At 37.9% G+C, this 11,957-nt stretch overlaps 1 protein-coding gene and 1 non-coding gene across 2 annotated transcripts; one reads left to right on the forward strand and one right to left on the reverse strand.

Annotated features, from left to right (window-relative positions):
- Window positions 1–2,916: 2,916 nt before the first annotated feature.
- Window positions 2,917–3,024, forward strand: LOC112793679 (small nucleolar RNA R71). Its single transcript, XR_003198381.1, has one exon. It is a non-coding gene; the product is annotated as a small nucleolar RNA R71 (small nucleolar RNA).
- A 6,344-nt stretch (window positions 3,025–9,368) lies between these two features.
- Window positions 9,369–10,334, reverse strand: LOC112776563 (uncharacterized). Its single transcript, XM_025820767.1, has one exon. It carries the CDS (start codon window positions 10,332–10,334, stop codon window positions 9,369–9,371), a length of 966 nt encoding a protein of 321 aa, XP_025676552.1.
- Between the last annotated feature and the right edge of the window lie 1,623 nt (window positions 10,335–11,957).

The raw sequence follows: 11,957 nt of genomic DNA on the forward strand, positions 1-11,957 counted from the left end.
CCAACCTCTTCTTTGGATCTCATGTCGGATCTCCGGATACTCATTTTTCTTGAGCATAAAAGGGACCTCAGGGATCACCTTCTTCTTGGCCACAACTTCATAGAAGTGGTCTTGATGGGCGTTTGAGATGAATATCTCCATCTCCCATTACTCGGAGGTGGAAGCTTTTGTCTTCCCTTTTCTCTTTTTAGAGGTTTCTCCGGCCTTAGGTGCCATCAATAGTTATGGAAAAATAAAAAACTATGCTTTTACCACATCAAACTTAGAATGTTTCTCATCCTCGAGCAAAAGAAGAGAAATAATAGAAGGAGAAGAAGAAGATATGGAGGAGTGGGAGAGATGTGTGGGTACGGTCAAGGGGGAGAAGTGAGGGTTGTGTTGTGTGAAAATGAAGAAGGATGAAGGGATTTATATAGTAGAGGGAGAGGGTAGTAGGTTCGGTCATTTAGGGTGGGTTTGGGTGGGAAAGAGATTTTGAATTTGAAGGTAGGTGGGGTTTATGGGAAAGAGTGAATGGATGTGAGTGGTGAAGAGGTGATGGGGAAGAAAGATTGAGGTGATTGGTAAAGGGTGTTTGGGGAAGAGTGTCATTGGATTATGTGAAGAAGAAAGAAGGTGAGTTGAGGTAGGTGGGGATCCTGTAGGGTCCACAGATCCTGAGGTGATCCTGTAGTGTCCACAAATCCTGAAGTGTCAAGGATTTAACATCCATGCACCAATTAGGCATGTAAAATGCCCTCTGCATGTAATCCTGGCGTTTAATGCCAGATTGATGCTTGTTTCTGGTATTAAACACCAGCTCTATGCTTGTTTTGGGCGTTCAACGCTAGTCTGCAGCATCTTTCTGGCGTTGAACGCCAGTTCCATGCTTGTTTCTGGCGTTTAACGCCAACTCTCCTCAGGGTGTAATCCTGGTGTTTAAATGCCAGACTGCTGCTTGTTTCTGGTGTTTAACGCCATATTCATGCTCTATTCTGGCGTTGAAGGCCAGCCAGATGCTCCTTACTGGCGTTTAAACGCCCGTAAGCTCTTCCTCCAGGGTGTGCTGTTTCTTCTGCTATTTTTGATTCTGTTTTTAATTTTAGTATTTGTTTTGTGACTCCACATGATCATGAACCTAATAAGACATAAAAGAACAATAAAAATATAGATAAATAAAAATTGGGTTGCCTCCCAATAAGCGCTTCTTTAATGTCAATAGCTTGACAGTGAGCTCTCATGGAGCTTCACATATGTTCAGAGCATTGTTGGGACCTCCCAACACCAAACTTAGAGTTTGAATGTGGGGGTTCAACACCAAACTTAGTGTTTGGTTGTGGCCTCCCAACACCAACTTAGAGTTTGATTGTGGGGGCTCTGTTTGACTCTGTATTGAGAGAAGCTTATCGTGCCTCTTTTTCATGTTTATAGAGGGATACCCTTGGACCTTAAACACAAGGTAGTCCCCATTCAATTGAAGGACTAGCTCTCCTCTGTCAACATCAATCATAGCTCCTGCTTTGGCTAGGAAAGGTCTTCCAAGAATGATGGATTCATTCTCATCCTTCCAAGTGTCTAAGATTATGAAATCAGTAGGGATGTAAGGCCTTCAACCTTTACCAACACGTTCTCTACTAATCCATAAGCTTGTTTTATTGACTTGTCTGCCATCTCTAATGAGATTCTTGCAGCTTGTACCTCAAAGATCCCCAGTTTCTCTATTACAGAGAGTGGCATAAGATTTATACCTGACCCCAGGTCACACAGAGCCTTCTCAAAGGTTATGGTGCCTATGGTACAGGATATTAAGAATTTACCAGGATCTTGTTTCTTTTGAGGTGGAGTTTGTTGAACCCATGTATCTAGTTCACTAATGAGCAAGGGAGGTTCACCTTCCCAAGTTTTATTACCAAACAAATTGGCATTCAGCTTCATGATGGCTCCTAGATATTGAGCAATTTGCTCTCCAGTTACTTCTTCATCCTCTTCAAAGGAAGAATAGTTTTCAGAGCTCGTGAATGGCAAAAGGAGGTTTAATAAAATCTCTATGGTCTCTATATGAGCCTCAGATTCCTTTAGTTCCTCAATAGGGAACTCCTTCTTGTTTGGGAGACGTCCCTTGGGGTCTTCCTCATTGGGATTCACATCCTCCCTTTCCTCTCTAGGTTCAGCCATTTTGATTATGTCAATGGCCTTGCACTCTCTTTTTGGATTCTCTTCAGTATTGCTTGGGAGAGTACTAGGAGGGGTTTCAGTGATTTTCTTACTCAGCTGGCCCACTTGTGCCTCCAAATTTCTGATGGATGACCTTGTTTCAATCATGAAACTTAAAGTTGCCTTAGACATATCAGAGACTATGTTTGCTAAGCTAGAAGAGCGCTGCTTAGAATGCTCTGTCTGTTGCTGAGAAGATGATGGAAAAGGCTTGTTATTGCTGAGCCTGTTTCTTCCACTATTATTAAAGCCTTGTTGGGGCTTTTGTTGATCCTTCCATGAGAAATTTGGATGATTTCTCCATGAGGAGTTATAGGTGTTCCCATAGGGTTCACCCATGTAATTCACCTCTGCCATTGCAGGGTTCTCAGGATCATAAGCTTCTTCTTCAGAAGATGCCTCTTTAGTACTGTTGGATGCATTTTGCCATCCATTCAGACTTTGAGAAATCATGTTGACTTGCTGAGTCAACATTTTGTTCTGAGCCAATATGGCATTCAGAGCATCAATTTTAAGAACTCTCTTCCTCTAAGGCATCCCATTACTAATAGAATTCCTCTCAGAAGTGTACATGAATTGGTTATTTGCAACCATGTCAATGAGTTCTTGAGCTTCTGCAGGTGTTTTCTTTAGGTGAATGGATCCACCTGCAGAATGGTCCAGTGACATCTTAAAGAACTCAGATAGACCATAATAGAATATATCCAAAATGGTCCACTCTGAAAGCATGTCAGAAGGACACCTTTTGGTCATCTGCTTGTATCTTTCCCAAGCTTCATAGAGGGATTCACCATCTTTTTGTTTGAAGGTATGAACATCCACTCTAAGCTTGCTCATCTTTTGAAGAGGAAAGAACCTAGCCAAGAAGGCCGTGACCAGCTTATCCCAAGAGTCCAAACTATCTTTAGGTTGAGAGTCCAACCATGTTCTAGCCCTGTCTCTTACAGCAAAAGGAAAAAGCATGAGACTGTAGACTTCAGGATCTACTCCATTAGTCTTAATAGTATCACAGATCTGCAAGAATTCAGTTAAAAATTGATAAGGATTTTCTGATGGAAGTCTATGGAACTTGCAGTTCTGTTGCATTAGAGTAACTAGTTGAGGTTTCAGCTCAAAATTGTTTGCTCCAATGGCAGGGATTGAGATGCTTCTTCCATCAAACTTGGAAGTGGGTGTAGTATAGTCACCAAGAATCCTCCTTGCATTATTATTTTTGGCTGCCATCTCCTCTTCCTTTTCGAAAACTTCTGTAAGGTTGTCTCTGGATTGTTGTAATTTAACTTCTCTTAGTTTCCTCTTCAGAGTCCTTTCAGGTTCAGGATCTGCTTCAACAAGAATATTCTTGTCCTTGCTCCTGCTCATATAAAAAAAGAAGGGAACAGAAAATAATAATAGGGATCCTCTTTACCATAGTAGAGAGATTCATTTATGTTAGTAGAAGAAGAAAATAATAGAAGAAGGAAAAGAGGAAAATTCAAACTCAGAGAGGAAGAAGGGGGTTCGAATTTTAAGATGAAGAGAAGTGTTAGTAAATGAATAAATAAATAGAAAGAGATGAGAGAGGGAGAAATTCGAAAATAAATTTTGAAAAAGGGTTAGTGATTTTTGAAAATTAAGAGAAGAAAAACAATTAAAATTAAAATTTGAAACAATTAGTTAATTAAAAGAATTTTGAAAAAGAGGGAGGTAATTTTCGAAAATTAGAGAGAGAAAAGTAGTTAGGTGGTTTTGAAAAAGATAAGAAATAGTAAAACAAACAAAAAGTCAACTAGTTAGTTGAAAAAGATTTGAAATTCAATTTTTGAAAAGATAGGAAGTTAGAAAAGATTTTTGAAATCAATTTTGAAAAAGATATGATTTGAAAAAGATATGATTAAAAAGATATGATTGAAAAGATATTTTGAAAAAGATTTGATTTTTAAAATTAAAATTGATTACTTGACTAACAAGAAACTAAAAGATATGATTCTAGAATTTAAAGATTGAACATTTCTTAACAAGAAAGTAACAAACTTCAAATTTTTGAATCAATCACATTAATTGTTAGTAAAGTTTTCAAAAATTTGACATAAAGATAAGAAAAATAATTTTGAAAATAAATTTTAAAAATTTTCGAAAATAATAAAAAATAAAAAAGATTTGATTTTTGAAAAAGATTTTGAAAAGATAAGATTTTTAAAGTTGAAAATTTGACTTGACTTATAAGAAATAGCTAAGTTTTAAAAATTTTTGACTAAGTCAAATCAAATTTTTGAAAAATATGAGCAAAATAAGGAAAAGATATTTTTTATTTTTAAATTTTTAATGAGGAGAGAGAAAAACACAGATATGACCCAAAACATGAAAATTTTGTATCAAAACACTTAATGCATGCAAGAACACTATGAATGTTAAGATGAACACCAAGAACACTTTGAAGATCAAGATGAATATCAAGAACATATTTTTGAAAGATTTTCAAGAAAAGAAAAACATGCAAGACACCAAACATAGAAAATTTTCATATTTAGACATTAAGAATTCAAAAATGCATATGAGAAACAACAAAAAACACAAAACAAGAAAATATCAAGATCAAACAAGAAGATTTACTAAAAACAACTTGAAGATCATGAAGAACACCATGCATGAAATTTTCGAAAAAAAATGCAAAAGTTTTTTAAAACCTACAATTGACACTAGATTCAAACAATAAACACAAAATATTTTTTATTTTTATGATTTTATAAAAAAAATTTGTATTTTTTTTGAAAATAATCTTTAGAAAAACAAAAAAGAGAAAAAAATTTTTTGAAAGATTTTTGGAAACTTTTTGAAAATAAAATTACCTAATATGAGCAACAAGATGAACCGTCAGTTGTCCAAACTTAAACAATCCCCAGCAACGGCGCCAAAAACTTGGTGCACGAAATTGTGATCATCAACAATGGCGCCAAAAACTTGGTAGCGCTCTCAAACGTGAATTACACTTTGTCACAAGCTATGGTCATCTTGTAAATCTCAGTTAGGCGGATTCAAATGGTTATAAAGGTTTTGAAAATAATAATAAATAAAACATAAAATAAAGATAGAGATACTTATGTAAATCATTGATGGGAATTTCAGATAAGTGTATGGAGATGCTTTGTCCCTGTTGAATCTCTGCTTTCCTACTGCTTTCATCCAATCCTTCATACTCCTTTCCATGGCAAGCTGTATGTAGGGCAACACCGTTGTCAATGGCTACATCCTATTCTCTCAGTGAAAATGGTCCAAATGCTCTTGTCACAGCACGGCTAATCATCTGTCGGTTCTCGATCATGTCAGAATAGAATCTATTGATTCTTTTGCGTCTATCACCACGCCTAACAATCGCGAGTTTGAAGCTCGTCACAGTTATTCAATCCCTGAATCCTACTCGGAATACCACAGACAAGGTTTAGACTTTCCGGATTCTCAAGAATGGCCGCCAAAGGGTTCTAGCTTATACCACGAAGATTCTGATTAAGGAATCCAAGAGACACACGCTCGGTCTAAGGTAGAACGGAAGTGGTTGTCAGTCACACGTTCATAAGGATAGATGATGATGAGTGTCACGGATCATCACATCCATCAGGTTGAAGTGTAACGAATATCTTAGAACAAGAATAAGCTGAATTGAATAGAAAATAGTAGTAATTGCATTAAAACTCGAGGTACAGCAAAGCTCCACATCCTTAATCTATGGTGTGTAGAATCTCCACCGTTGAAAATACATAAGTGATGGTCTAGGCATGGCCAAATGGCCACCCCCAAATGTGATCAATAGACCGAATGGTCAAAATACTGGACACTAGTACAATAGTAAAAAGTTCTATTTATACTAAACTAGCTACTAGGGTTTACAAAAATAAGTCTAAGTGCAGAAATCCACTTCTGGGGCCCACTTTGATGTATGCCTGGGCTGAGCTTGAGCTTTACATGTGCAGAGGCTTCTCTTAGAGTTAAACGCCAAGTTGTAACGTGTTTTTGACGTTTAACTCTGGTTTATGACGTGTTTCTGGCGTTTTACTCCAGAATGCAGCATGGAATTGGCGTTGAACGCCAGTTTGTGTCGTCTAAGCTCAAACAAAGTATGGACCATTATATATTTCTGGAAAGCTCTAGATATCTACTTTCCAACGCCATTGAGAGCACGCCATTTGGAGTTCTGAAGCTCCAGAAAATCCATTTCAAGTGCAGGGAGGTCAGAATCCAACAACATCAGCAATCATTTTTCAGCCTGAATCAGATTTTTGCTCAGGTCCCTCAATTTTCGCTAGAAAATACCTGAAATCACAGAAAAACACACAAACTCATAGTAAAGTCCAGAAATGTGAATTTTGCATAAAAACTAATAAAAACAGCCCTAAAAGTAGCTAGATCATACTAAAAACTACCTAAAAATAATGCTAAAAAGTGTATAAATTATCCGCTCATCAATACACTTAAAAAAGGAAAAATTAAATAAGATCAAAGTCGATCCAGATGACTAATTTTTTTTATTATCCTATTTGCTTATAAATGAAATTTCAAGAGTATAATAAGGGGAAAGGTACAAGTGTGCATGTCATATATTGCTAGCCAAATATATCTATGAATCAGCAGCCTCTTCACCGGTTTCGATTGCGTCAGGCGTGGGTTCTTCTAAGTTGCCATCCCTTGTCAACGAGATACCTTCAACATCACGCTTAGACAAATCAGTCAGACTTTGTTGGAGGGAAAGTTTGACCTCACAGTGTTCATTGTATTCACCCATGTCAAACAAATTTCTCGGCTTCACATGGACCACTACGCTCCATTCCTTATCGACTTCATCGTCCACAAAGTATACAAGGCGAGCCTCGGAAGCAAGAATGTACGGCTTGTCATCTTCACGATCACCAGTGTGAATCGGATTGCTAAAGTTAACACAGGTGTGTCCCAAAATGTCTTGCTTTATGCCTATACCAAACGTGGTGTCTGCCAGATGCATCTAAACAAGGCCACAGAAAATTGCCCACTGTAATTTAGCTCAATGATATCTACCAATCTTCCATAATAGGAGACGCCACCAACAGCCATGTTACTGTCATGAGCGCTTGCATAACTTCTAGTGTTAGAAGTGACACAAACCCTACTATTCTGGTTCTCATTCCATCCTCTCTTGATAGGGTTCTAAACCTGAATCCGTTGACATTGTACACCTTAAAGCGCTTTGCCTGAATATTAGGGCCACATGCGAGCCACTGCAGTTCTCTCGGGTGCATCATACTTCCCAGTGGTATCTACCAATGAAAAAAAGATTTTCAGAGTTGAGTGGCAGGAGGCAAGATATTAACGAAACTATAAATGGAAGAGCCATACAGAAGATTCACCTCATTCTTGAACCACTCGGCGAATTCTTTATGGACAACCCTGTCAATGTAGGCTTCGTTTCTTTTGCCAATACTTCGTAGCTGTCTTTTTCTACTAGCCCTAAAATCCCTGAGCATACCATGTGGATCTACTGTTAAAGGTATAAACAAATATTGCCTTCGATAACAATATGATTCTAAGTTTAATAACTGCACTTACTATAAGAAATTCTCCACAGTTGCGCAATTGACCAATACGTGACGATGTGCTTGAAGTCTCTCGGTTGGTGAAAGATTCAAACTCTCGGAAGCCCCTACCGCTTTGCCAATCAGTGGAAACATGCTTGTCGCGTTATTAGTCGCATCTTCGCTTGGTCGATCATCAACACGCAATGGTCGATTGATCCTGCTTTCAACGTTATCCAGATATCTCGGACAAAAAGTGAGAATCTCATTGGATAAGTAGCCCTCAGCAATTGATCCTTCCGGTGCTACCCGATTACGCGCGTACTACTTAAGACGACCTAGGTACCTTTACGAGCGAGATATGTGTTAGGTTGTTAGCTTTTGAAATAACTCAAATGTAAAATTAGTCTTATAGGTACCTTTCAATTGGATACATCTACCTATAATGCATCGGGCCCCCTAGGCGTACCTCTTCGACCAGATGCGTGGTTAGGTGTACCATGACTGTGAAGAAAGATGGTGGAAAAATTATCTCTATTTGACAAAGAGTGAGGATCACATGTTCCTGTAGGAGAGAAAGTTGTTGAGGGTCTATAGATTTACTGCATAGTCATCGAAAGAAAGTTGACAAATCAGCCAGGACGACTGCCACTGGGGCTTCCAATACATTCCTGATAGCTATTGGGAGAGGATGCTCCATGAGAATGTGGTTTTCGTGACTTTTCAAGCCGGATATTTTTCACTGTTGTAGGTCAATACGGCAAGATATGTTGCTCGAATGACCATCTGGAAAGACCACATTCTTTAAGTTCCTAAGAAAAACGTCCTTCTGTGAATTCGACATGGAGAATATTGCAGTGGGATACTTTCCATCTTCTCGTGGCCAGAGTTCACGCCTAATTCCCATCAGCTGGAGGTCTTTTCGAGCTTTGAGGTTGTCCTTGGATTTACCACTGTCGTTCAGTATCGTGTAGATAATGTTGTTGCACACATTTTTCTCTATGTGCATCACGTCCAGATTGTGACACAACAAATTATACTCCCAATATGGGAGTTTAAAGAATATACTCCTTTTTTTCTAAGGAGACTCATCTTGTAATGCAGCCTGTTGTCCGCGCGCTCTTTTACTGGCTTCCGTTTGCACCTTGCCAAGCTTGACATGCATATTTTCCAACTGTCTCAAAATATCTCCACCCGACAATGTTACAGGTGGACCTCTGACCTCTACCTTCCCATCAAATCTGACCCGGTCTTGCCGAAATCTGTGGCCTTGATTCAGAAAGCGCTCATGACCCATGAAATACCATTTCTGACTAAACGTGAGTCGTTTAGACTCGGCATCCAGGTTGCACGTAGGACATGCTCTCCCACTGTACGTATTTCACCCAGATAAGTTGTCCAACCCTGGAAAATCGCTGATTATCCACATCAACACAGCATGCAGCTTGAATATTTTTTCTCGCTAGCGTCGTACGTATCAACACCACCCCACAGCTACTTCAACTCATCTATCAACGGCTGTAAGTAGACATCTATGTCATTACCAGGCATCTTGGGACCGGGGATAATCATAGACAGCAAGAAAGAGCTGGGTCTCATACAACTCCATGGGGGCAGGTTGTAGGGGATGAGAATCACGGGCCAGATCGAGTACCTTCAGCTGAGATTTCCGAAGGGATTAAAGCCATCGCTAGCTAAGGCTAAGCGAACGTTGCGTAGATCACCACTGAAGTGAGTATATCTTCTATTAAATGCCTTCCATGCCTCTCCGTCTCGTGGATGCCTCAAAAAACCATCCGAGTTAGGACCTTTCTTGTGCCACAACATGTCAACAGATGTCTTACTGGACATGAACATCCGCTGCAGTCGTGGAACAAGGGAAAAGTAACGAAGAACCTTCGTTGCCTGCGGCTTCCCATTCTTCTTAACAACCACATTGATCCGGACAATGGAATTCCTCCTAGTCTTTTGCTTCCATCTCGAGGTCCCACATATCTTGCACCTAGACAGTTCTTGATCGCTGCCCTGATATAGCATGCAGTCATTCGGACATGCATCTATCTTCTTGTACGTAATACCAAGCTTTCGTATGATCCTCTTGGCATCGTGCAGTGAAACCGGAATCTTTGCATGCTCAAAGCCCTCACACAGTAACTCTAGTATTATTCCGAATGCCTTGTCGCTCATGCTGCACATGCACTTTATATGGTATAGCCTGACCAAGAAAGCCAACTTCGAGAATTTCGCACAACCCGGATACAATTCCTGCTCTCCATCCTTAAGCAACTCATCAAAATGACAGGCCGCCTGACTAGGTTTGCTGTACAAATAAGGAAACTCTTCGGCATCCCCCTCAAAATCTTTGTTGCTCGAGTCATCTTCATCAACAACAGAACCTGGAAAGTTGAATGCCTCATGAACCATGTCGCGCATTGGATCTCGGTAGACGCTACCAGGGTCAGTTTCTTGTGTCTCAGTAGCACTCTCTCCTACGTGTCTCTCCCCATGATGTAACCAAAAAGTATACTTAGCAGGAAATGGTTTTAACAGCAAGTGATCGTATGCATCCTCTCTAGTTTGGAATAGCCGGAACTCACACAAAGGACATGGACAATGTATCATCCCATCGGAGGATGCATTCGCAAATGCAAAATCTAAAAATTTGTTCAGCATCCAAAGATAAGCATGAAGAACAATCAAGACGAGGGTCAAAAGATTGAATAAGAGGATTTTGAAGCTTAATTTGGTTCACAGAAATTTATATATTTCATTTATGATCATTTTTATATATACATTAACGGTACATGTGAGATAAATCAAGGTTCCTGATATGAGAACTATAATGAATTCATCATACAAATCATTAATCATAGTAAACAATATAAGGAAATGGCTAATGCATGTGGGAAGTGAGATCCCCAAAGAAATTGTAGCCACTGTATGTTACATAAAAAAAGCCATCTTCATCCTTCTCTTCATACATGGTTTAAAAAATTGCTCCTGTAGGAGGAAGTACATTGTCCACTAAAATGAAGATGGCCTTCTCAGCACTTAACTATTGATATTATTACCAAAAGAGTATAACTAATACTCCACCTTAAATTTGTCATTTATCAGCTGAATAAATAAAATCAATGACCATGATCACTGGCTAAGAACTAAGATGTAAATACACAATTCAAATGCAGTTCAACAAGAATTAATTCAGGTCATATCACAATATAAATAAACATATCAAGTGAAGAAAAAACATATCAAGTGAACACAATTTGATTAGTATACCCCAAAACAGCTCCACTAGTCATATTATATACACCTTGCTGTGTTATGTTTAGACCAACCCCTCAAAAGTTCCTCACTTTCAACTTATTGTAAGGGTACATAAATAGCTCTACTAGTCATTTTATATTACCAAATCAAAGATTAATACTAAACCGAACCAAATAGTACAAATCAAAGTAATCATGAACCAATTTGAAATATAATAAGTGCTAGAATTCCAACACAATCTTAGGGAACAAACTCGGTCAATGAAGTAACAGAAAAGAGAAACTCAGTAAAGTCTTGAACAGAGCACTTTTTTTTGTGCTATGGTCTTAAACAGAGCAAGAGGAAACAAAAATGTGATTAACGAAGCACAAAAGCTAAACTTAGTAACTAAGAATTCTAAAAAAATGAAACTTTATAAGTAAACACGCAGAGTCCATATATAATATCTCCATTGTTTTTCATACTTGGAAAATTGACCAAAATCCTATCTTATGTAAATCAAGTTCTCTATCAATAATTAGTATATAAACCAACCAAGCTAGCTAACTGCGGAAACTAATTAAGTACTAATTTCAAGTTTCATATAAATAATAATACAAAGGAAACCTCTAATTATTTTTAAAAAAAATTAAACTAATAAAAATAAGTACATAAATAATTATATCTCTAATTGATATTTATTAAAACAAATTTCACTTCCTACTATTACTATTACTTAAAAACTCTAAGTGCATTTTATCCTTGTTGATTAATCGTTATGTATACATAGTTACATACTATTTTAATATATTTAATATATAAACTAAAAAGAATGGTTAATCATCCATTCATAGGAGACATATATGAAATAATATGTGATTAACAATTGCTTCTCTTCTAGTGACATGTAAATAGAAAGAGACTGTCATATATATTCTGATTTATCTGCCCCCTCTCTATCTCTCTCTAATCTGTTTCCTTTTATAATAATATATA

This window comes from Arachis hypogaea, chromosome 3, assembly GCF_003086295.3.
Source record: "Arachis hypogaea cultivar Tifrunner chromosome 3, arahy.Tifrunner.gnm2.J5K5, whole genome shotgun sequence".
NCBI classification, from domain to species: Eukaryota; Viridiplantae; Streptophyta; class Magnoliopsida; order Fabales; family Fabaceae; genus Arachis; species Arachis hypogaea.

Coding starts and splice junctions, on each gene's coding strand:
- LOC112776563 (XM_025820767.1), bottom strand. CDS start 10,334: ATGATACATTGTCCATGTCCTTTGTGTGAGTTCCGGCTATTCCAAACT.